This window comes from Jaculus jaculus, chromosome 9, assembly GCF_020740685.1.
Source record: "Jaculus jaculus isolate mJacJac1 chromosome 9, mJacJac1.mat.Y.cur, whole genome shotgun sequence".
In the NCBI taxonomy this organism is placed as follows: domain Eukaryota; kingdom Metazoa; phylum Chordata; class Mammalia; order Rodentia; family Dipodidae; genus Jaculus; species Jaculus jaculus.
In genome coordinates, this window is record NC_059110.1 from 122,871,876 (window position 1) to 122,897,463 (window position 25,588).

The following is a 25,588-nucleotide window of genomic DNA, read 5'->3' on the forward strand; positions in this document are numbered from 1 at the left end:
TTGGAAGGTGTGATCGAGATGTTACTCAGTACTCCAGTCACTTCTTTCCAGCACTATGATACCTTCTGAGCCATCCCAAAGTCACTGCCATCTGAAAGAGAAGATTCTCTACTCAAAGTGAGAGTAGCATTAATATAAGGGTATAAATATTAAGAGAAGTACTTACTGGGCAGTTTGATAAGCATAGTATATACATGTTTCTAGACATCAGCAGATGTTACACCCCTAGGGCTCATGACTATCCCCGTTTTTAAGTTTTCAGTATCAGGGATGTGTTTCCCCCCATGGAGTGGACCTCCAGTCCAATTGGAGGGCAGTTGGTTTCCACCATGACAGATGTGCCACTATTGCACCCATTGGCTCATTTGGCCTGGCTGGCCAATTATAAGGCTTGCAGTTTCCACTATTGAGTATCTTCCCTGGTAGTATCTCTTTCTCCCATTGAACTACATGTAGAATGGCTTCTTGCTTTCTGTCAGCTGGTCTACATGGAAGAGGTTATCAGCTCAGTTCCAGCAGGACTCCTCAGTGGCCTTGCAGCCCAAGTATGTGAAGTCTTCAGCAATAGGGTCTTACCATTTATTCCCGATGGGAAACCAAGGGCCTTGGCAATGGCCTATAATGTGTTCCTCCCTGGCCAACAACTCACTGGAGGTATCCCATCCTTGGCACTGAAAATTTTTTAACAATGATCTATGGCGCCTGAGTGTTCCATTGTCTGAAACCGAAGGATTCCATATCAGCCCAAAGTTCTTTATTTCTTATTTTTGTGGTGCTGGGACCAGGACCACTCTGCCACTGAGCCATACCTCCTGTCTAATCCTTTATTTAAGATGAACAAGTTTGAATTGAAATGAAAAAGGAAGGGCTGGAGAGATGGCTTAGTGGTTAATATGTTTGCCTGCAAAGCCTAAGGACCCAGGTTCAATTGCCCAGTCCCCACATAAGCCAGATGCACAAGGGGGTGCGTGTATCTGGAGTTTGTTTGCAGTGGCCAGAGTCCCTGGCAGGCTCAACTTTTCTTCCTCTCTCAATTAAATAAATAAATTAAAAGGGGCAGGGGAAGGCTGGAGAGATGGCTTACCAGTTAAGGCATTTGCCTGCAAAGCAAAAGGACCTCAGTTCGATTCCCCAGCACCCACAGAAGTCAGATGTACAAGGTGGCGCATGTGTCTGGAGTTCATTTGCAGTGCACTCTATGCCTCTTTCCCTCTCTCAAATAAATAAACAAATAAAATATTTTTTAAAATAATGATTTTTTTTTTTTTTAAAGGACTAACCAGCCAGGTCTGGTGGAACAAGCCTGTAATCCCAGCTCTGGGAGACTGAGGCAGAAGGAATCCAGGTTCAAGGCCAGGTTATGCAACTTAGTAGGACCTTGTTTCAAAATCAAAAGTAAAATGGGGGCTGGAGAGATAACTCAGTGGTATGCCCAGGACGCACTAAATTTAATCCCAGTACCAGAAAACCATTATTCAGGTAGTACTTTAGAAACTTGACCTGGGGACCTGGGGTGGGGGTTGGACAGATGGCTTAGAGGTTGAGGCACATGCCTGTGAAGCCAAAGTAGCTAGGTTTGATTCCTCAGAACCCATGTGGGCCAGATGCACATGGTGGTGCATGCATCTGGAGTTCATTTGTAGTGGTTGGAGGCCCTGGTACTCTCATTCATTCTCTCTCTCTAATAAGAAAGAAAGAGAGAAACAAACAAAGAAACATAGCACTTCAGAAGCATCGACTGTGATCTGTGTTAGGTAGAGAAAGGTTGGCAGTTTGCCTAGAGCCCCACAGCTGGTAAGAGAATGCACTGGGATTCCAACCCAGCCTTTGGTGTCCTGGCCTTCCAGATGAGCTCCACCGTGCCCAGCACAAAATACTGCTGTGGAACAGACTTGGCTTCTACCATGTTGGGAAGAAGGTGAAGGCAAAGCCTGTGCCTGGACTGCCTGGGTGACGACAGGAGGGAGAGGTCAGGACCAGGGCCAAGTTCAAGGTGCTAGAGACTCTTCAATGACATGTGTCCAGTAAGTAGGTAGGAACCTGAAATGAAGCTCAAGTTGGGGTCAGAGTTTGGGACTTGTGCTGTGAGAACACAGGTACTGAGATAGGAATAGGGAAGACAGTGTAGAGAAAGGCCAAGAGCAAGACATTGCACCTCAGAGCACCCATGTTTCTAATGCTGTTGCTCAGTCTCCCACCTCTCTCTGGTGTAGGTACTTGCTACTGGTTCTGATGGATGCTGAAAGAGCCTGGAGCTATGCCATGCAGCTCAAACAGGAAGCCAACACTGAACCCCGAAAACGGTTTCACTTGTTGTCTCGCCTTCGCAAAGCCGTGAAGCATGCAGAGGAACTGGAACGCTTGTGTGAGAGCAATCGTGTAGATGCCAAGACCAAGCTAGAGGCTCAGGTGAATGTCTTCACATGCGCTCTTTTTTCATGTGGAGATTAGAGACATGACTTCAAACAGAACCACAATTAAACAGAGCAGAGTTTTTACATTTTAAATTGGTAGTCAGGAGAGGACAAACTTTCTGATCTTCTTTTTTATTTTGCAGTGCTGGGATGGAACCCAGGGCCTCCTGTATGCTAGGCAAGTGCTCTACCACTGAGCTACATCCCAAGCCCTGATCTTGCTTTTAAAAGGTGAAGTTAGCATCTCTTGTTTTGTAGCTCTTAGTTTTTAGAATTAGCTCTATATTTTTCCCCCCAAGAAAGGACAGGCTTCTCTTAGTATATACTGGAAAGTATTTTTAGGAATGACTTAAAATTTTTTAAAATTTATTTATTTATGAGAGAGAGAGAGAATGGCACACCAGGGCCTCCAGCCGCTGCAAACAAACTCCAGACACACGTACCACCTTGTGCATCTGATTTATGTGGGTCCTGGAGAATCAAACTGAGGTCCTTTGGCTTTGCAGCCAAGTGCCTTAGTGGCTAAGCATCTCTGCAGCCCATGATTGTTTGTAGGAGATGAAAGGTCCAGCCAGTGAAGCTGCTATTGAAGAGGTGATGAGTAGGGTATTGTCAGCTTTTCTCCTCCTTTTTCTCTCCTGTTTTATGGTATTTTTGTTTGTTTTCATTGTTGTTCTTGTTTTAATATTTATATGTTTGAGAGAGAGAAAAAGGCAGATAGAGAATGGGCTCTTCAGGGCCTCCAGCCACTGCAAGTGAACTCTGGAAGCATGTACCATCTTGTCCATCTGGCTTTACTTGGGTACTGGGAAATCAGACCTGGGTCCTTAGGCTTTTCAGGCAAGTGCTTTAACCACTAATCCATCTCTCCAACCCTGTTGGTCATTTTTTTAAAAAATTAATTTATTTTTTAGAGAGAGAGAGAATTGGTATGTCAGGGTCTCAGCCACTGCAATTGAACTCCAGATGCTTGCGCCACCTGGTGGGCATGTGCGACCTTGCACTGGGCTCACCTTTGTGTGTCTGGCTTGCATGGGATCTGGAGAGTCTTAAAATGGGTTCTTAGGATTTGCAGGCAAGCGCCTTAACTACCAAGCCATCTCTCTAGCCCCCCGTTGTTCATTTTTGAGGCAGGGTCTTATGAAGCCCAGGCTGTCCTGACTCACTTTATAGACCAAGCTGGCTATGAACTCATGTTAGTCTACTTTCTTCAGCTTCATGAGTTCTAGGATTACAAATATGACCACTACACCTAACTCACTCTCTTTAAAAAAAAAAAAAAGTTTATTTTTTAGTTTATTTATTTATTTGATAGAGAGAGAGAAAGCAGATAGAGAATGGGTGTGCCAGGGCCTCTAGCCACTGCAAATGAACTCTGGATGCATGTGCCACCTTGTGAATCTGCCGTATTTGGGTCCTGGGCAATCAAGCCCTGGTCATTAGGCTTTTGCATGCAGGTGTCTTAGCTGCTGAGCCATCTCTTCAGCCCCCCCCTTTTTTCAAACCTAGTTATTAAGTGAAATAAAATAAGCACATTTCCTTTATTTTGAAGTTCTTTCCTGGAAAGAAATGAACCATGAAAATTACCTATATATCACTTTTTTTTTTTTTTTTTTTTTTTTTTTTTAGTAGGGTCTCACTTTAGCCCAGGCTGACCTGGAATTCACTATGTAGTCTCTGGGTGAACTCACAGTGATCCTCCTACCTCTATCTCCAAAGTGCTGGGATTAAAGGCATGCACCACTATACCTGGTGAATTTATTTATTTTTATTTTTTTAATTTTTTTTAAATTTTTTAAAAAAATTTATTTATTTGAGAGCGACAGACACAGAGAGAAAGACAGATAGAGGGAGAGAGAGGGAATGGGCGCGCCAGGGCTTCCAGCCTCTGCAAACGAACTCCAGATGCGTGCGCCCCCTTGTGCATCTGGCTAACGTGGGACCTGGGGAACCGAGCCTCGAACCGGGGTGCTTAGGCTTCACAGGCAAGCGCTTAACCGCTAAGCCATCTCTCCAGCCCTTATTTTTATTTTTATTTTATTTTGAGAGAGAAAGGGCACGCCAGGGCCTTCAGCCGAACTCCAGATATGTGCACCCCCTTGTGGTGTATGTATAACATTGCGTGCCTGTGTCACTGCGTAGAGATTTGAACATCAGAGCACCTTCTAAGCCACCTCTGCAGTCCAAATCCAACTTTTGATGTTTATGTTAAGGCTAGAAACTAGTTATTAAATGAAATAAAGTAAGCATATTTTCTTTATTTGAAGTTCTCTTCAAATGAGCTATGATTTAACCTACATATCACATTTTATCATTTAAATAAGTTTTTCTCTTTCAAAGTCCACCTGAATGTTTCCACAGACCTGATGTCAGAGTTAGAAGCCATTGGAGAATGTGGCACTGGAGCACAGACTTTACTTGGGGCTGGGGCTGTAGCCCAGTGGTGGGGCGCCCTGATATGTGCAAGGCCCTGAATTCCACCCTAGCAGTTCTCTTTCCATCCCCTTCCAGGCTTACACAGCTTACCTCTCAGGAATGTTGCGCTTTGAGCATCAAGAATGGAAGGCTGCCATTGAGGCTTTTAATAAATGCAAGTAAGTCCTCTAGTCCAACAGTGCGGCTGGTTTTGATGATCGTGACGGTCAAGCTGTGCAGGTCCTTGGGAATTGTTTGGGGAATGTTAGGACACTTCTTTTTCTATGGAAATGTTTGTTCTGTTTCATCCTTAGAACATGCCAGGCTACTAGTCGGTGCAGGAGCTTCAAAGAACCATGTTTTGGTTTTAGATAAGTGATTGTCTCTTAAAGTAATGCTCCCATGATACCTGACGTTTCTTTGCTTACAGAACAATCTATGAGAAGCTCGCCAGTGCATTCACAGAGGAGCAAGCAGTGCTGTATAACCAGCGTGTGGAGGAGATCTCCCCCAACATTCGCTACTGTGCATACAACATCGGTGAGCAGGCACTCGGGCAATTTCCCAGCTTGAGCTTTGATAGGCAGTTGGCCAGAGAGCTTTCACAACTCCCCTTCTCTTAGACCCATCCTCAGCAGAGTTGTGTTTTTGTTTTTGTTTTTTAATATTTATTTAATTATATTAGACGGGGGCCGGGGAGGGGAGAGAGGGAGAGAATGAATGCACTAGGGCCTCTAGCCACTGCAAATGAAATCCAGATACATGTGCCACCTTGTACATCTGGCTTACATGGATACTAGGGAATTGAGTCTGGGTCATTAGGTTTCACAGGTAAGCAACTTAACCAGTAAGCCATCTCTTTAACCTCATCAACTGAGTTTTTAAAAATTATTTTATTTATATATATATATATATATATATTATAAACAACTTCCATGATTATAAACAATATCCCTTGGTAATGCCCTCCCTCCCCCCACTTTCCCCTTTGAAACTCTATTCTCCATCATATCCCCTCCCCCTCTCAATCTTTCTTTTATTTTGATGTCATCATCTTTTCCTTCTATTATGATCTTGCGTAGGAAGTGTCAGGCACTGTGAGGCCATGGATATCCAGGCCATTTTGTGTCTGGAGGATCATATTGTAAGGAGTCCTACCCTTCCTTTGGCTCTTACCACCACCTCTTCCACAATAGACCCTGAGCCTTGGAAGGCGTGATAGAGATATTGCAGTGCTGAACACTCCTCTGTCACTTCTCAGCACCGTGATGTGTTCTGAGTCATCCCAAGGTCACTGCCATCAGAAAAGAGAAGGTTCTCTACCAGAAGTGAGAGTAGCATTAATGTAAGGATATAAACATTAAGAGAAGTGCTTACTGAGCAGTTTGATAAGCATAGTATATACATTTAGCCAGACAGCAGCAGACATTATACCCTAGGGCTCATGACTACCCCTATTGTAGGTTTTCAGTATCAGGGATGTGTTCCCTCCCATGGAGTGGTCCTCCAGTCCAATTAGAGGGCACTTGGTTTCCACCATAACAGATGTGCCACTATTACACCCGTTGGCTCATTTGGCCTGGCTGGCAAAATATAAGGCTTGCAGTGTCCACTGTTGAGTATTTTCACTGGTGATTTCTCTCTCTCACATTGAACTGTAGCTCAGTTCCAGCAGGATTTCTTTTTTTTTTTTTTTCAAAAAAAGTTTTATTTGCACATCCATATTTTATTTTTTTTTCCAAATTTTTATTAACAGCTTTCATGATTATAAAAAATATCCCATGGTAATACCCTCCCTCCCCCCACTTTCCCCTTTGAAACTCCATTCTCCATCATATCCCCTCCCCTTCTCAATCAGTGTCTCTTTTATTTTGATGTCATCATCTTTTCCTCCTCTATGATGGTCTTGTGTAGGTAGTGTCAGGCACTATGAGGTCATGGATATCCAGGCCATTTTGTGTCTAGGGGGAGCACATTGTAAGGAGTCATACCCTTCCTTTCGTCCTTACATTCTTTCCACCACCTCTTCCACATAAAACCCTGAGCTTGGAAGGTGTGATAGAGAGATTGTAGTACTGAGCACTCCTGTCACTTCTTTCCAGCACCATGATGCCTTCTGAGTCATTGCAAGGTCCCTGCCATCTGAAAAGAGAAGATTCTCTACCAAAAGTGAGAGTAGCATTAATATAAGGGTATGAACATTAAGAGAATGCTTACTGGGCAGTTTGATAAGCATAGTTTATACATTTAGCCAGACAGCAGCAGATGTTACACCCCTAGGGCTCTTGACTACCCCTGTTTTAAGTTTTCAGGGATGTATTCCCTCTCATGGAGCAGGCCTCCAGTCTAATTAGAGGGCAGTTGGTTTCCGCCATGACAGGTGTGCCACTACTGCACCCATTGACTCATTTGGCCTGGCTGGTCAAATATAAGGTGTGCAATGTCCACTGTTGAGCATCTTCACTGGTGATTTCTCTTTCTCCCATTGAACTGCATGTGAAATGGCTTCTTCCAGCTTTCTGTCAGCTGGTCTATATGGGGGAGGTTATCAGCTCAGTTCCAGCAGGATTTCTCAGTGGCCTTGCAGCCCAAGTATGTGGAGTCTTCAGCAATAGGGTCTTTCCATCTATTCCTGGTAGAAAACCAAGGGCCTCTCAGCCAAGTCTTTTGATGGATGATAAAAGTAGAGCTATCTAAGAGCCATACTGTTTGCCTCCTGTCATCTTCTCTTCTTCCCAAGAACGTTCTTAAATCTCCAGCCAAAGTTAATTTTTACTTTTTTGTTTTTTCAATATAGGGTCTTGGTCTAGGTCAGGCTGACCTGCACTATGTAGTCTCAGGAACTCACAGCAATCCTCCTACCTCTGCCTCCGAGGTGCTGGGATTAAAGATGTGCGCCACTCTGCCCGGCTTCAATTTTTACTTTTTTAGAAGAGTTTTAGGTTCACAATGAAATTGATCAAGCTTCAAATTTTTCATATTTCCTTACCCTTCCTTGTGTCCTTCACTAGAGTAGTACATTTGTCACAGTTGATGCACCTATACTGATATTCCATCTCTTCTCACCTTCCATAATTTACACTAGGGCTCACTCTGTGGTTTAGACTAATGTAATGCTATGTTTCCACTTCTCCAGCCAAGCTCACTCTTTGTAAAAGGACCAGCTTCAGAGGACAGACCATGTTGTGGACTCGTTGCAGTAGAGGACAAACAATTCACTTGAGCTGAATTGAATGGGTGTCAGCAGAACCTACCACGTCCTTAAGATTTCTTTTCCTCTCTCAGGGGACCAGTCTGCCATCAATGAACTCATGCAGATGAGATTGAGATCTGGGGGCACAGAGGGTCTCCTGGCTGAAAAACTAGAGGTAATCTTGGATGTACTTTTTTTTTTTTTTTTTTTTTTTTTTTTTGAAGTAGGGTTTCAGTCCAGTCCAGGCTAACCTGGAATGCACTCTTTACTCCCAGGCTAGCCTCAGACTCATAGCGATCCCCCTACCTCTGCCTCCCACGTGCTGGGATTAAACTTGTGCACCACCACACCCGATTTAGGACTATTTTTTAACAAAAAAAAAACTTTTCCCTTAATGTTTAAGTATTTTTTTAATTGTTAAAAATTTATTTATTTATTTATTTATTTGCAAGCTGAGACAGAGAGAATGGGTGTGCCAGGAACTCTAGCTGCTGCAGATGAACTCCAAATACATGAGCCACTTTGTGCATCTGGTTCTATGTGGGTACTGGGGAATCAAGCCCAGATGATTAGGCTTTGCAGGCAAGTGCCTTAACTGCTGAGCCATCTCTCCAGCTTCTCCCCCCCTCCGCCCTTTTATTGTTGTTTTTTGAGGTAGGGTTTCACTCTAGCCCAGGCTGACCTGAAATTCACTATGTAGTCTCATGTTGGCCTCGAACTCAAAGTGATCCTTCTACCTCTGCCTCCCAAGTGCTGGGATTAAAGGAGTGTGCCACAACACCCAACAGCCCAATTTTTAATTTATTTTTGTTTTGTTTTGTTTTTCGAGGTAGGGTCTCACTCTTATTCAGGTGACCTGGAATTCACTATGTCGTCCCAGGGTGGCCTCAAGCTCACTGATACCCTCCTACCTCTGCCTCTCGAGTGCTGGGATTAAAGGTGTACACCACCATGACTGACAATTTTTTTTTTTTTTTTTTTTTTTGAGACAGAGCCTTATTATGTAGCTTAGGCTGGCCTCAAAGTCAAAGCAATCTCCTGCCTCAGCCTTTCAAGTGCTGGGATTTCAGGTGTAACCAATCTTGCTTGGCAACATTTTTCCCCCTAAGCAAATAACACAGATTGATTTTTAAAAGTAACGGATGGGCTAAAGAGATGGCTTAGTGTTTAATGTGCTTTCCTGTAAAGACAGAGGACCTACGTTCAATTCCCCAGTATCCATGTAAGCCAGGTGTGCTAAGTGGCACATGAATCTGGAGATGGTTTGCAGTGGTTAAAGGCCCTGGTGTGCCCATACACACTCTCTTCCTCAGATAAATAAATATGTTTTAAAAAAGAAAAAACAGTTTCTGGTCAAGATGGCATCTGCCTAACCATTCCTCACCTCATGGGGGAAAAAAGATGCAGAACCTGAGGAGAGAATCAGCCCATCACACCTCACCAGGGCCCTAGATGAAACCATAGAGTAATTGGGGAAACGAGCAAGAGTGCTGCTTTCTTGGTGAACCAGGTACCAGCACAAGAGTGAAGGAGATAGACACAGAACACTCAGCTCTTACCAAACCAGATACCCAGAGACACAGAGGCTCCCAAGACCTCATCACTGAAGTAAATCTAAAATGAACCCAATATGGCTCGTAGAAATTTGTGGAAAAGGGGTTGGAAGGATTTTTAGAGTCATAAGTTGGGACATTATGCACAGAGATATTGCCTCTTCCCCAAAACTGATGACTACCCCCACAATGCATGACCCATATTCCCCAACAAGGAGGGTCCCTTCGGAGGGGGGGAAACAGGGACGAGGCTAATGATGGTACCAACATGGCTATATACACACTGTGTACATGACTAATTAAAAAAAGAAAAAGTAAGAAATGTGAAAGAGTGAGGAAAAATGCCCGACTTTCCTTCAGCTATGTTACATGATCCAGGGAGGAATTTTAAATAAATAGAATTTTTTTTTCTATAAGGGAAGGGCTATGTTGGTTCCAGGAAGAGATAGCTGACAAGTTAAGCTATTTTCACTGTTACTCATTTCTAGTATGAAAGTGGTAACTTTCAAAAACTACCTTCCAGGCATTGATCACCCAGACGCGAGCCAAACAGGCAGCCACGATGAGTGAAGTAGAGTGGAGAGGGAGAACAGTTCCAGTGAAGATTGACAAAGTAAGGATTTTTCTGCTGGGATTGGCTGACAATGAAGCGGCCATCACACAGGTAAGGGAGGTATCATTTGTTTCTGTGTGTGTCTGCATGCTTCTTGTTGCAGCATGTAGGGCCCATATAGGGTGTGTCTTGCTAAACATAAGTTTACCTTAAGGCTGTTTGGGAGTTGATAAGTTTAGAGGCCTACCCTTCTGAATTGAATCCTTTTGAGAACCAAGTTATAAGGCAGTTATATGTGGAGGTAGATACAGTCAAGAGAACAAGTGTATAGAGGAGTTACATGTGAGGTGGAGACCATCATCAGAGAACAGGTCTATAGAGGAGTTACATGTGAGGTGGAGTCAGTCATCAGAGAACTTTTGAGAGAACAAATGAGGGCAGTGTGAGGTTGGCTTAGAGGAAACCACCCCCGACCCCCGCATTTTGCCCAGCAGGTGGTGCAGCAGCAGTCATTTACCTTCCTGGAGTCTCTGACCTTCTGTCCTCTCCTTCTGGGCCCGAGGGCACACCTCTCCTTCCTGGGCCATTTCAGAGAGTCTGGAGAAACCAGACTATCTCGTTCTGTGTGTGCTGTACATGTAATGTTCATGTAAAGCTGTACTTGAAGCTACTTATTGGCATTATTACCTGTTTATGGCTGTGAATACACAAATGCAACCCCAAAGATAAGAGATCTTGATATCTTGGTTTATGTGAGGACAGTGATTAGGGCCCTTGTAGAGCTGCTGCTCTATAGGCAGTGAGGAACATCTTTGAAAGTTCTTAGGCTCCAGCTGTAGCCACTCCAGGGACCAGAGGCGTTTCCACGACTTCAGTTATCAGTTGTACCCCAAATCATCTGTGGGTGAGACCTGGAGCTCGGGTTTGCTAACTGTGTTCATGGTCATGTTCAGCACCCAAACTTCTCAGCAACTTGCTCCACAAAGGCTACTTTGCACTGGGGGCAGATTTCAGCAACTGAAGGAGTTATTTATTTTTTATTATTTATTTTTTTTTAATTTTTATTTATTTATTTGAGAGCGACAGACATAGAGAGAAAGACAGATGAAGGGAGAGAGAGAGAATGGGCGCGCCAGGGCTTCCAGCCTCTGCAAACGAACTCCAGATGCGTGCGCCCCCTTGTGCATCTGGCTAACGTGGGACCTGGGGATCCGAGCCTCGAACCGGGGTCCTTAGGCTTCACAGGCAAGTGCTTAACCACTAAGCCATCTCTCCAGCCCTGAAGGAGTTATTTTTATCCTTGTCTGAGTGGCATATTGTTCTCTCATCTTCCTGTCATTTGATAAAGGGACTAAATAAAAAATACTACCAGAGAGGCATTTGTTTTTCACAAGTTAAAAGATCAAGGATCTTTATAAGGGAGCATGGTTTGTTTTTGTATTTCAAGGTAGGGTTTGACTCATCTATCTCAGGCTGACCTGGTGATCCTCTTATCTCTGCTTCCTCGAGTACTAGGATTAAAGGCATGCACCACCACACCTGACCAGTGTTTTAAACTAACTATTGTAGAATAGATTCCTCAGAGAATACTGTCTATTTTAAAATATATAGATTTGAAATTGGGTGTGGTAATGTAGAGCTGTAATCTCAGTACTCAGGAGGCAGAAGGAGGATCAAAAATTCAAGGTTATCATTGGCTTCATAATGAATTTGAAACCAACGGGTTACATGAAGGAAGAAGGGAGGGAGGAAAAGAGAGAGAAATATATGTAGATTTTACCTGTTTTGTATGTGAATAAACAGTTTTGTTTTGTTTTCAGGTAGTGTGTGCCACCACGCTCAGCTGTGAATAAAACTTTTTATATTATTTCAAAGCTTTGATTAGCCACCTGCTCTAAAGTGTATAGGAGAGCAAAAGAATGTCAGTGCATGTGATAATTTGGGTATTTTCCTCAGTTTCCTTCTAGATTTTAAGGTCTTTTTCAAGAAGACAAGTTATCAGCCAGGTATAGTGGCACATGCCTTTAGTTCCAGCACTCGAGAGGCAAAGCTAGGGGGACCACCGTGAGTTCAAGGCCACCCTGAGACCACATGGTGAATTCCAGGTCAGCCTGGGCCAGAACGAGACCCTACCTCTTACAAAAGAAAAGTCATTAACAAGTAACTGACCACAGTAATAAAAACCCTCAGTAATGGAGTGCTTGCTTTGTGTTGTGATGACATTGTCCAGCAATCTCTAGCATCCACCTCAGCCCATGACCCTCTGTTTTATTTTGCATTCCGTTTAAGAATGCAGGTGTTCTGTATGCACAGTTTCCCATTGGCCACGTTTTATGTATAATGGAGAATTGGTCAATAGTTCTGTGTTGAGCGGTGTGGTGGCTCGTGCCTTTAATCCCAGGACTGGGAAGCAGAGGTTGGAGGTCACCCTGAGGCTATGTAGTGAATTCCTGGTCAGCCTGGGTTAGAGTGAGACCCTATCTTGAAAAACAAAACAAAACAGAACAAAAGTTCTGTGTTAAAGGTAAGTCAAGACCGTAGCCAAGGTTTCATGTCCATAGACTACTGCTCTCACTGCTGAAATGAAGTAGATTGTGTGTTAAAAACCTAAAGTAAAAATTTTTTCCTGCCGGTCATGGTGGCACACACCTTTCATCCTAGCACTCAGAAGGCAGAGGTAGGAGAAATGCTGTGAGTTCCACATCAGCCTGGGCTAGAGTGAGACTCTACCTCGAAAAAACAAAAAAGAAAAAAAATTCCTACACAGACAAGAATCATGAGACTCGGGTACACTAGGATTATTGTTTTTGTCTTCCAAGATAGGGTTTAACTGTAGTCCAGGCTGACCTGGAACTCACTCTATGGTCCTAGACTGTCCTTGAACCCATGATAAGATCCTTCTACCACTGCCTCCCAAATGCTGGGACTAAAGGCATGCACCACCACACCTGGTTTACCAGGATTATTATACAAGGCTTTATAAAGATACTTTTTTTTTTTAAATTTGAGAAAGAGAGCGGGTTTACCACGGTCTCTAACTCTAGATGCATGCATCAGCTCGTGCATCTGGCTTACGTGATTGAACCTGGGTCCTTTGGCTTTGCAGGCAAACGTTTTAACCACTGAGCCATCTCTCCAGCCCCTATTTTGTTTTTCCATGTGTTTGTAATATGTGTGCAGGTGTGTGTGTTAGTATGTATGTGGGTGCACACGTGTCTGAGCATGCATTTGGAGACCAGAGGTCAAAGGTGGGTGCCCTCCTCAGTTGCTTTCCACTTCCTCTTTGAGGCAGGGTCTCAATTAAGGTAGACTAGGTATTCAGCAAGCCCTCAGGATCTCCTCCTCAGGGCTGGGATTATAGGTGTGTATTTCTCTGCTTGGCATCTTAGATAGTCGACTGCTGGGGATCCAAGCTAATGCACTTGACACACTGAGCCATCTGCATAGCTCCAAGTCTTTTATTTATTTATTTATTTATTTATTTTCATTAAGAAGACTTTGTATGAATATATCATATCTTGGTATCATGTTTTGTTTAGTAAAATCCTTAAGTGCGCACTACAGGAGGGTTTGAAAGGAATGCAAAGCCAAAGGATTGAAAGAAGCTATATGGGGACAGCTAGAAATCTTCCAGAAGTCTCTTAGCATAGTGAATTACACTGATATAGCTTCAGTGTTCAGTCTCCTTGCAAATCTGGGATATCCCATCTTGGTCATGATAGATTATTTCGGGGTTTTGTTTGTTTGTTTGTTTTTCAAGGCAGGGTTTCACTGTCGCCCAGGTTGACCTGGAATTTTCTATGTAGCCTCAGGGTAGCCTCCAACTCACAGTGACCCTTGTACCTCTGCCTCCCAACCAAGTGCTGGGATTAAAGGCGAACAACACTGCACCTGGCTTTTTTGTTGTTGTTGGTGGTGGTGGTGGTGATTTTTCAAGGTAGAGTCTTGCTGTAGTCCAGCCTGACCTGGAATTCACTATGTAGTCTCAGGGTAGCCTTGAACTCATGGCAGTCTCCTTACCTCTGCCTCCCAAGTGCTGCGATTCAAGGCGTGCACCACCACACCCAGCCTAGATTATGCATTTTATATAGTACTTGATTTGATTTGTTAATACATTAAGAGTTTTTGCAGTCTGGCATGGTAGCAGCACATACCTACTCCCAGCACTTAGAAGGTGGAGTCAGGAATATCACGAGCTCTAAAGAAGTCTGGGCTGACTATATGAGACCTTAAAAGAAGTTGGAGCTAGAGAAATGGTTTACCGGTTAAGGCACTTGCCCATGAAGCCTAAGGACCCAGATTCGATTCCCCAGTACCCACATTAGCCAGATGCACAAAGTGGCACATGCATCTGGAGTTCATTTGCAGTGGCTTGAGGCCCTGGTGCATCCATTCTCTCTCATAAATAACTTTTAAAAATGAAGAAGAATTTTTCTGTATAGCTGAGCATGGCACAAACCTGTATTCCCAACTCGAAGGAAACAGAACCAGGAAGACCACCATAAATTCAAGGCTAGTTTATATAGTAAGCTCCATGCCAGCCAGGGCTACATATTTCGACCTGGGTCAAAAACAAAACAAAGCCAAGTGTGGTGGCATACTCCTCTTATCCCAGCACTTGGGAGGCAGAGATAGGAGGTTCACTGTGAGTTCAAGGCCATCTGGAGACTACATAGTAAATTCCAGGTCAGCCTGAGGTAGAGTGAGACCCTACCTCAAAAAAACAAACAAACAAACAAAAAAGACAAGGGCTGGAAAGATGGCTTAGCAGTTAAGGTGCTGCTTGCGAAGCCGAAGGACCCAGGTTCAATTACCCAGGACCCACATAAGCGAGATGCCCATTGTTGCACATGCGTTTGGAGTTCATTTGCAGTGGTTTGAGGCCCTGGCGCACCCATTTTCTCTGCGTGTCTGCCTCTCTCTCTTTCTCTCTCATATAAAAGATAAAAATCCCAGCACTTGGGAGGCAGAGGTAAGAGGATTGCTGTGAGTTCAATGCCACCTTGACACTAAATAGTGAATTCCAGGTCAGCCTGGGCTAGAGTGAGACCCTACCTTAAAAAACCAAAAAATAAAAATAAAAGATAAAAGATAAATAAAATTTAAAGTATAATGAATAACAGCATAACCTCATTTTTTCATGGTTTGGTATCAGAGGCATATAAAATTGACTGTTTTCTAAAAGAGGAATTTATTAATCCTGTGGGAATTACTGAATTTATTGGCATGTTTGTAAGCAAGTGTCTTTAACCTCTGAGTCATCTCTCCAGCCCATGGCATGTTTGTAACATACTATGCCCCTTACCTTATTGGGTGACCAGTTAATATTAGGGTATATATGATTATATCTTGTTTTTTAAGGATATTACAAATGCCTTTGGCCATTTCTGAGTATTGGAGACTTAAGTAGTATGGTAGATGGTGCTTACTCATCAAGCAAAATGTACGGTAATCCCCAGGTAACCCTGGCCAGGGTTTTTGTTGTTTTTGTTTGTATTTCGAGGTAGGGTCTCACTCTGGCCCAGGCTGATCTGGAATTCACTATGTAGTTTCAGTGTGGCCTCAAACTCACGGTGATCCTCCTACCGCTGCCTCCCGAGCTCTGGGATTAAAGGTGTGTGCCACCATGCCTGCCCCCTGGCAGGTTTTAACATTAAAAATGGCCAAGTACACTTGCTTGCAAAGCCTGCAGGCCCAGGTTTGATCCCCCAATACCCATGTAAAGCCAGATGCACAAAGTGCCACATGAGTCTGGAGTTCCTTTGCAGTGGCAAGTGGTTGTGATACGCTTATTCTTTCACCCCCTCTTCCCTGTTCACAAATAAATAAAATTTAAAGAAAAGAAAAATGGTCAAGTAGGCTGGGCATGGTGGCACATGTGTATTATCTTAGCACTTAGGAGGTAGAGACAGAAGAATCAAGAAGTTTAAGCCCACCTGTGCTAAACAAGGAGCTCTGTCTCAAAAATAAGCTGGCCAGTCATGGTGGCACACACCTTTAATCCCAGCACTTGGGAGGCTAAGATAGATAGGAGGATCACTGTGAGTTTGGGGCCACCCTGAGACTACTGAATGAGACTGGTGAATCCCAGGTCAGCCTGGGCTAGAGCAAGACCTCACCTCAAAAAAAATTTTTTTAATAAATAAAATAGTTCAACATGTTAATGTCTTGTATCACACTTATTCCAAATCAAACCAGAAACTAAGGCAGCTTAAGTGTAGTGTCAAATAAAGTCAGAGTCAAATGCTTACATGTCAAGTGTGGTGCTGCGGCTCATTAACTATCTGCGGGTGATTACAAATGGGCACATGCCCTTTGGCCAGGTGAAGTTACTCTCAGTAAGAACCACTTCTCCTTAGTGCCACTGTCAGGTTATTTGGCGGGATATAACATGGACCTGTGGCAGTTCTCATTGTACTGAATTGTTCTCTACCTTGGGAACCTAGCGTTATCCCTTGGAGAGATACAGGCTACTGCATTTCAGAGTCTCTTGCCTGGCTGGTACTGGTACCTGCCACTGTAGGAGATAGAATGGTAGTGTATGGTAGCCCCACCTAAGGGTATTTGTTGAAAAACATGGGAGAAATAATTCAAGGAGATCAAACACTAGACTGAAAAGATTAGCTGAGAGTTAACTAGCTATTGAAAAATGGTTGCATAATTTTTAGTCTCTTTAGCCAAGCTTAATGTTGTGTTAACCTTTCTTCCTCTCTTTTTTTTTTTTTTTTTTTCTGTTTTTTTGAGGTAGGGTCTCACTTTAGCCCAGGCTGAACTGGAATTCACTATGGAGTCTCAGGGTGGCCTCGAACTCACAGCAATCCTCCTACCTCTGTCTGCCTCTCAAATGCTGGGATTAAAGGCGTGTGCCACCACGCCTGGTGTTATGTATCTATTATATATGATTTTTTAATATAATTGTTTAATTGTTTATTTGAGAGAGCGAGAAAGACAGAGGTAGAATGGACACGCCATGGTCTCCAGCCACCAAAAATGAACTCCAGACACATAGACCACCTAGTACATCTTATTTATATGGGTACTAAGGAATCAAACCTGGGTCCTTAGGCTTCATAGACAAGCACCTTAACTTCTGAGCTAGCCCTATATGGCAGTCTTTATACTGGCCCCTAAGTGGCCACTGCTGGTTGTATTGTGAGGTTATTCTTGGGCAACTACTAACACCCCCTCCTTTTTTTTTTTTTTTTTTTTTTGGTTTTTCAAGGTAGGGTCTCACTCTAGCCCAGGCTAACCTGGAACTCACTAAGAGTTTCAGGCTATCCTCGAATTCACAGCATTCCTCCTACCTCTGCCTCCCAAGTGCTGGGATTAAAGGCATGCGCCACCACACCTGGTGAGATTTATCTTTTAAAGAATAAAATATGTTCTCAAGGAGGGTTTTCCCCTCTATTAGATTTCCTTATGTTTCCTCCTGACCTCTCTGGATTTGGCTGCACAGTTCTGTGGGAGTGGTGGGGACGTTTGCCTGCATGTCTCTTAGTCACACCAACCTCTCCCAGCAATTTCTACCCACAGGTGAAACAGCCTGGGAATTTGTCACTAACATCAGAGCGCGCAACGGCTGTGTGTCCTTCCTGCCAGTTGCCCAGAGGCCCTGCTTCAGAAAACCTCAGGGACATCCTGAATGCCCTGAGTCTCATCAAAGGGGTTTTAGAATCTAAGACTAATAGGCAGCACATCATTACTTGTAGGTTTAAGAGCTCTGTGTCATGAACACCTGGGAAAAAGTCCAGTCCGACCACACAGTCTTAGGAGGGAGTTTGCCGCCTAGGTTTCGAGCCCATCCTTGTCGGCTCCGCGGCCGACACAGAAAGCTGGCAGAGAGGTAGGAGAGTCCTGCCTCTACATGTTGAGAGGTGTGTCTCCTCTCGTCCTTTCAGAGTCATCCTGCCGTGAAGATGGGCTCTAGAGTAAATGTGAGCACTAACTATAGTAAGGCTTCCTGTTCAGAAGCATTTTGCCCTGGCCAGCAAGAATCACAGCAAGCCCTTCTCTTACCCTGGTGCTCTGAGTCACTGAGCAGTGTGGGGTCGTAAGGAAAGCACAGCTGACTCAGACCTCCCTTCAGACATGCTTTTCCTTGTTGAGTCCTCGTCAATCCCCTTAGAGCTTCGTGGGAGCTGTTGCTGAGGCAGTTTGCTTGTGAAGGAGGTTGGCTGTCAGCAGACAAAGGGAATACATGGCAGTGAAGGGGACTCTCACTGTAGCTTCTTTCAGTTTTCCAGTTGGAACTGTTCCCTTCCAATAGGGAAGGAGACAGATCCTGTGTCACTGGTAAAGTGATACTTGATAGTGTGTATGTGGAGGCTAGAAGCCAACCGTGAGTTGTCTTTCTCAGTCACCCTCTGCTTATTTTGTTGTTTTCACCCAACCTACTCCCACCTTACTTTTTGATTTAGTCTCTGTCACTCACCGAACCTAGAGCTTACCAATTTGCCTAGACTGACTGGCCAACAGGAACCTGAGGTCCTCTTGTTCTCCACATCTCCACCCTGAGATTACACCAGCACCGCAGTGCCCAGCTTGACATGGGTGCTGGGGCCCTGAACTCAGGTCCAGATGCTTGCAAGGCAAGCACCCAACAGCCTTTAAAACTTCTCTTCAAACTGACATGACTGATTGCTTGGCTAGCTGAACCCTTTCCATTTGACATTGGGTGTTGGTGGTGTATTTGTGGGGTTACATGGATTCAGGCTGGTACTAGAGTTCAGCCTTGTGCAGTAATACTGCTCCAACACGTGTGGTTGGCTGTTTGGTCTCTTAAACAGTAACAAGAGTATTCACATACCTTATTCCAGCTGTTAAGTATTATCCAGCTGTACAAGTCCAGAGAAATTGTATTTTTTAAAAAATTGGCTAGTGAGTTGGGTTAAATGATTTTAAACAATCTTGATGGGGCTAGGGAGATGGTTCAGCAGTTAAAGGCACTTGCTTGCAAAACCTGCTCGTCCAGGGTCGGTTTCTCAGCCACCCACATAAAGCCAGATGGGCATTTGTTTGCAGCAGAAAAATACACTGGAGTTGCACATGTGCACATAAAGACATGTGCAAGTAAATAATTTAAAAATAAATATAGCTGGGTGTGGTGACGCATGCCTTTAATTCCAGCACTTGGGAGGCAGAGGTAGGATCACTATGAGTTCAAGGCCACCCTGAGACTACAGAGTGAATTCCAGATCAGCCTGAGCTAGAGTGAAACCCTACCTTGAAAAAACAAAAAGAAAAATAAAAAATAATAATAATCTTGGCCTAGGGAGATGGTTCAGTGATTGAAACTGGGTTCAATTCCCTAGTACCTATGTAAGCTAGACACAGAAAGTTGTGCATGCATCTGGTGTTTGCTTGTAGTAACAAGAAGCCATGGCATGTCCCTCACAGGCAAATAAAAATAATCTTGGCAATTTGAGCACCTAGCCATGTTCTGGCTCCATTTAAATTCACATGGGCCATGTTTGTCATAGGGCAACAGGATGCCTGTGCCCCTGAGTTGTCGCTAAGCTAGTGAAAGTCAACCCTAAGTGGAAGAGTGTGTTTGGTTTAGATTGGGCAATTTACCTGGGTGATTTATTTTTTTCTCCTCACACTCAAAACTAGGAGAAACATAAGTGTTCTTAGTACGAGAAAAGTTTTTGAAGCTCCTCCAACAGTCTCTCAAGGGAGTGGGAACCCCAGGCTTGCTTTTGTCACTTGAATGGCCAGGCATTCTTTTAGGTGGGTGTGCGTTCCTGTGGAAAGTCAAGTATGACACTGGAATGTCGGTGCTTTCATTTAGTGGGGCTGCCAGAAACACCCGTTCATCTCCTTTCTGCCTTTTGTCTGTTCCCGCTTGCTCGGTGAGATTCTTTAGGACAATTACGTGGTTTGGCAGGTGTTCAGTTAATGAGTCACTCCTCCCCTTCCAGCTGTGCAGTAGAGGGTGGCACCCAGTGCTGCTGTGTCATTCTTGTCAACCTCATCTGTCCAAAAAGTTGTAGGAGTGGGCTGTGCAGTCCATTGGCGTGCAGTCTGTGGGGAGAGCTTTGTGTCATGTTTAGGAGAAGTCTTTTTGGTTAGATACTGATTAGTAATGTCTACCACTTGCTTGAACCCAAAAGAAATTCAGATTCTGCAAATTGGCTTATACTTGGAAAGGGAATTTTGTTGACTTGTGGTTCATTTGTTCTGGGAGGCAAAAAAGGGGAGAAGGGCTGGAGAGATGGCTTAGTAGTTAAGTGCTTGCCTTTGAAGCCTAAGGATCCTGGTTCAGGCTTGGTTCCCCAGGACCCACGTTAACCAGATGCACAAGGGGGTGCACGTGTCTGGAGTTCGTTGGCAGTGGCTGGAGGCCCTGGTGCACCCATTGTTTCTCTCTGGCTCTTTCTCTCTGTCACTCATAAATAAATAAAATTTTTAAAAAAGGGTAGGGGAAGCTTCAGGTGTGTTGTGTGTGCGTGCGTGCGTGCGTGCGTAAAAGCACCCACAGGCTGGGCATGGTTACGCATACCTTTAATCCCAGCACTCAGGAGGCAGAAGTAGGATGATCTCCATGAGTTCAAGGCCACCCTGAGACTCCATAGTGAATTCCAGGTCAGCCTGGGCTAGAGTGACACCCTACCTCAAAAAAAAAAAAACAAACAAACAAAAAAAAACACCTATGGCTGGTCTGGGAGCACCAAGTGTGGCCTGAGCAGAGGTGGAATCACTGGGGGAACGTAGAGGAGCAGTCTATGATGGGAGGACTTTCAAAGCGCCACCTGACACTTTCAGGTCCTTATGGACATGGCTTCAGTGAGTTCACGTTTTCAAGGTAGTTCCGTGATCATGAGCGATGGACAAGAGCCCTCATGCTGAAGGATCTGTGGTCAGGCCAGCGAGTGTGCACGTGCTATGGGAAGACCAGACTGTTGGTGTGCCCTCCCCCAGGTAGAGCACTGTGGTTTACTCACTGTCTCCTGCTGTGTTTAGGCTGAAAGTGAAGAAACCAAGGAGCGTCTGTTTGAGTCCATGCTCAGCGAGTGTCGGGACGCCATCCAGGCCGTGCGGGAAGAGCTCAAGCCTGACCAGGTAGGACCATCAGCTAAACACAAACTTTTACCTTGAGCTCGGGTCCTCCTCAGTCTGTCTGCTTCTCTTGTGTGGTCACAGTGGTCTCTGTGTTACTCTGTAGTCACTGGGGTTTTTAGGTATGTTGGTGCTAATAAGCAACAATGGCCTGTGGGATCCATCAATTTGAACAGTTTGTTTCGCAGAATCCTGTTCTCATAGTGGCTTCATCCTGTGATTTCCAGGTATACTCCTGGTCTCCCTTCTGAGCATCCTTGGTCATCCTGTGATCCAGTCAGGAGTCTAGACTGGAAACCTTCCAGCCATTTTATCTTTCTTCCCTGGTACCACACCCTTTTTTGTTGTTGTTCTGGTTTTTCGAGGTAGGGTCCTCACTCTAGATCAGGCAACTGAAATTCCCTATGTAGTCTCAGGTGACCTCCTATCTCTTAAAGGCGTGCACCAGCATGCCCAGCTCTTTTTTTGTTTGTTTGTTTTGTTTTTTTTTGAGGTAGGATTACATTATAGCCCAGGCTAACCTAGAATTCGATATGCAGTCTCAGGCTGGCCTCAAGGCAATCCTCTGCCTCCAGAGTGCTGGGATTAAAGGTGAATGAGTCTACCTGCTGCTGTTTTGTTGAAACAGGATCGCTGTATGTACCCCAGGCTGAATTCCAACTCATGATCCTCTTGCCTCAGGCTTCTTAGTGCCGGGATTCCAGGTGCTTGTGGCTTCCACACCTGGCTTCCACTTGTTTTTAATTTGTGTTTTATTCATTACAGTGGCTATTAGAAAGGTGAAGTGGCACACACCTGTGGCAGTTAAGTGCTTGCTTGCAAATCCTAAGGACCCAGTATCCACGTAAGCCAGATGTGCAAGGTGGCACATGCGTCTGGAGTTTATTTGCAGTGGCTAGAGGCCCTAGTTTGCTTACTCATCCCCCACCCCATAATATCTCTCAGATAAATAAATAAAATACTTAAAAAAATTTATTTAATTTCTGATATGGGGGCGTTGAACCCAGGACTTCATGCATGCTACGTGAGTGCCCTACTACTGCATGAGACCTCCAGCCCTTTTATTCTTTTTCTTGTTCAATTCTATAATGAAACAGGGTCTTAATAAGTTGACCTTGAACTTTCAGTTCATCTCTCTCAACCTCCCTAGTAGCTAGGATTATAGGCACATGCCAGCACATGCAGCTACTATTTTTTATTTTGTTTTGTTTTTTAAAGAGACAGTTGTGCACCAGGGCCTCCAGCCACTGCAGTCAAACTCCAGACACGTGCTTATGTGAGAGAGAGAAAGAGATAGAGGAAGAAGCAGGTAGAGAAAGAATGGGCACGCCAGGGCCTCCAGCCACTGCCCACGAACTCCAGACGCATGTGCCACCTTGTGTATCTGGCTTATGTGGGTACTGGGGAATCAAACATGGGTCCTTAGGCTTTGTAGGCAACTGCCTTAATTGCTAAGCCATCTCACCAACCTTCAAGCTACCACTTTTTTGGATAACATAACAGAATTTATCATTTAGCTATTTTCCATGTCTTTTTTTTTTTTTTTTTTTTTCTGTTTTTTTGAGGTAGGGTCTCACTCTAGCTCAGGCTGACCTGGAATTCACTGGGCAGTCTCAGGGTAAGCCTCAAACTCACAGTGATCCTCCTACCTCTGCTACCACGCCAGGCTCCATGTCTGTTTTAGTGGTAATAAGTGCATCCATAATGTTGTGCAGCCATCTACCATCCATCTCCAGAGCGTTCTTTTCATCTTGTAAAACTAAAACTGCATACCAATTAAGACAGTAACTTTCAACACTTTATTTGTTAATATTTTCTTCAAGAGACTAGGAAGATGGCTCAGTGGTTAAAGATCCTTGCTTGTAAAGCCTGCCAGCCTGGATTTAATTCCCAAGCCACCCACATAAGCTGCAAACAGTGACACAAGCACACCCAAACACACACAAATAAGTTAAAATTAAAAGATGAGAAACATAAAATCTGGTATTTCATTTTCTGCCATGGTACATGCACTACCATGACTGGCTTCCTTTTTTTATTGTTTTGTTTTGTTTTTGTTGTTTTTGCTTTTTGAAATGGTTTCATTATATAGCCCAGACTGATCTCACACTTGGCCAAGACTGACCTGGAACTTGCTCTTTGGCTAAGATGGCTTTAAACTTCTGATCTTCCTGCTTCAGCCTCTCAAGTACTAGAATTATAGTTGTTTTTATATAGCATAACCATGCTAAGATTGCCCTAAATTTTGACTTAAAACAACACAACACTTATAATTCCATACATTAGGAGGTCAAAATCTAAAGTGGCTTTTTGAGCTTTCTTCCAAAATTCCAAAGATTGCATTCTGTTGCTTCCAGGAGCCACCTGCCTCCTTGGCTTCTGACTCCTTTCTCCATCTTCAGAGATAGCAACTCACTGTCCCTTCCTGCCACCTAGTTCCAGCCCTTCCTCTTTTCTATCACTGACACTTCTGCCATCCTCTCTAAGAACTCTCTAGTATAACCCAAGGACACTTAATCACAACTGCAAGTTTCTTCTGTGGTGGAAGGTGACATCTCCACAGAGGCCATTACTCAGCCATCCACAGAAGGCAAGCTGTGACAACACAAGGGAAGAGTAGAATTTGGGTCTGAAGCATAGAACCTAAAAGGTGCCACTGGATGGACTGACTGTGTTGTTTGTTTGTTTTGTGGTTCTGCTGATAGAGCTGGGGACTTGAGCTATTGCACAAGTTCTCCATGGCTGGACCTGTGTGTGTGTGTGTGTGTGTGTGTGTGTAGATTGAAACAATGACTTAATGAGTTTTCCATGCTGGCCTCAGGGAGTAGCTAAGATTACTAGTGTGTTTCACTACCTCTGGCAAGACTGTTCTTAGTGCTTAGAGTGAGGTCCTGGTAGCAGAGAGTAGGAAGCCTCAGATGTTGCTTGGAATTGTTGGTCAAGGCCAGTTTTTAGATGCCAGTGGCAACTGAGTGACCCTATCATTTGTAATATGTTAATAGGTCTTTGGTTTCTGAGGAGGCTATGGCTCTGTCCGGACCGCTGTAAGCACCTCATGTGACACTGGTTGAGAACCAAATCTAAGAGTTTACCTTTTTTTTTTTTTTTTGTTACCTGCTTTTACTTTCTCAGAAACAGAGAGATTATTCCCTTGAAGCTGAGTCTGGGAAGGTATCTAATCTCCAGTACCTGCACAGGTAATAAAGTTCTTTTACTTTCTAATGTTATGGAATATATTATTGGAGCAAGAGACTACATATAATGTTTATGAACATTTTAATTTGTAAGTTCTTATGTGCCTATACAGGGTAACTTATTACATAATAAGTATTTTTGTGTATAAGTAAATTTGTATATTCTTGCAATACATACCTCTATATGATACAGACTTTTTTTTTTTTTTGAGGTAGGGTCTCACTGTAGCCCAGGCTAACCTGGAACTCACTATGTAGTCTCAGGGTGGCCTTGAATTCACAGCAACCCTCCTACCTCTGCCTCCTGAGTGCTGAGATTAGTGTGAGCCACCACACCTGGCTTGATACAGTATATTTACATAGCTTGAATGCTATAACATAGTTTCATTGTTTTGTTTTGGGTTTTTGTTTGACTTTATTTACTGGGGTGGTGGTGGTGGTTTTGACATGATTTCGCTCTGAGCCTTGGCTGGCCTGAAGTTCACTGTGTAGCCTAGGTCAGCTTCGAACTCACATTCTGTTGCATTAGCCTCCTGACTACTGAAACTTCAGTCCTGAGCAACCCGTAGCTTTGAAACCCCTGTGACCTCTTGTCATCTGCATGGCCCTGTTCTAGAGCTAATGTTTTCTGCTCTCTGCCAAGCTCTGAAAGGTATTCTTTCCTGTGCTCTGAACATCCTGAAGTTGTCCTTTTGACATGTATTTTTGTTTTGCCCAGAAGACAGTCTTTCTTCAGTCTACATGGGAGGTCAGGGAGTTAAACTTGCCTGGCAGGCTTTGCAAATAGCGCTTTTAATCCACTGAGCTACCTTCCCAGCCCCCCCTTTTTGACATTTTAAAGGTTAATTCAACCCAGTTTTAATTAATGAATTTATTTTGTGAGTGTGGTTTTTTGAGGTAGGGATTCGCTCTAGCCCACGCTGACCTGGAATTCATTTGAACACGTAGCAGTCCTCCTACCTCTGTCTCCCAAATGCTGGGAATAAAAGTGTGTGCCACCACACCTGACTTTTATTTTTTTATTTATTTATGTTTATTTGGCGAGGAGAGAGAGAGAATGGGTGCGCCAGGGCCTCTAGACACTGCAAGCAAACTCCAGACACATGTGTCCCCTTGTGCATCTGGCTAACATGGGTCCTGAGAAATCAAACCTGGGTCCTTTGGCTTTGCAGGCAAACACCTTAACCACTAAGCCATTCCTCCAACCC

At 44.0% G+C, this 25,588-nt stretch overlaps 1 protein-coding gene across 1 annotated transcript in view; it reads left to right on the forward strand.

Moving 5' to 3' along the window:
• Srp68 (signal recognition particle 68) overlaps positions 1 to 25,588 on the forward strand; it is a 46,688-nt gene that overhangs the window by 11,976 nt on the left and 9,124 nt on the right. The window contains exons 4-10 of the mRNA XM_004655201.2: positions 2,214 to 2,409; positions 4,926 to 5,008; positions 5,260 to 5,369; positions 8,115 to 8,197; positions 10,099 to 10,239; positions 21,091 to 21,189; positions 24,319 to 24,383. Coding sequence (XP_004655258.2) covers positions 2,214 to 2,409; positions 4,926 to 5,008; positions 5,260 to 5,369; positions 8,115 to 8,197; positions 10,099 to 10,239; positions 21,091 to 21,189; positions 24,319 to 24,383 — 777 coding nt within the window. The remainder of the gene's footprint in view (positions 1 to 2,213; positions 2,410 to 4,925; positions 5,009 to 5,259; positions 5,370 to 8,114; positions 8,198 to 10,098; positions 10,240 to 21,090; positions 21,190 to 24,318; positions 24,384 to 25,588) is intronic.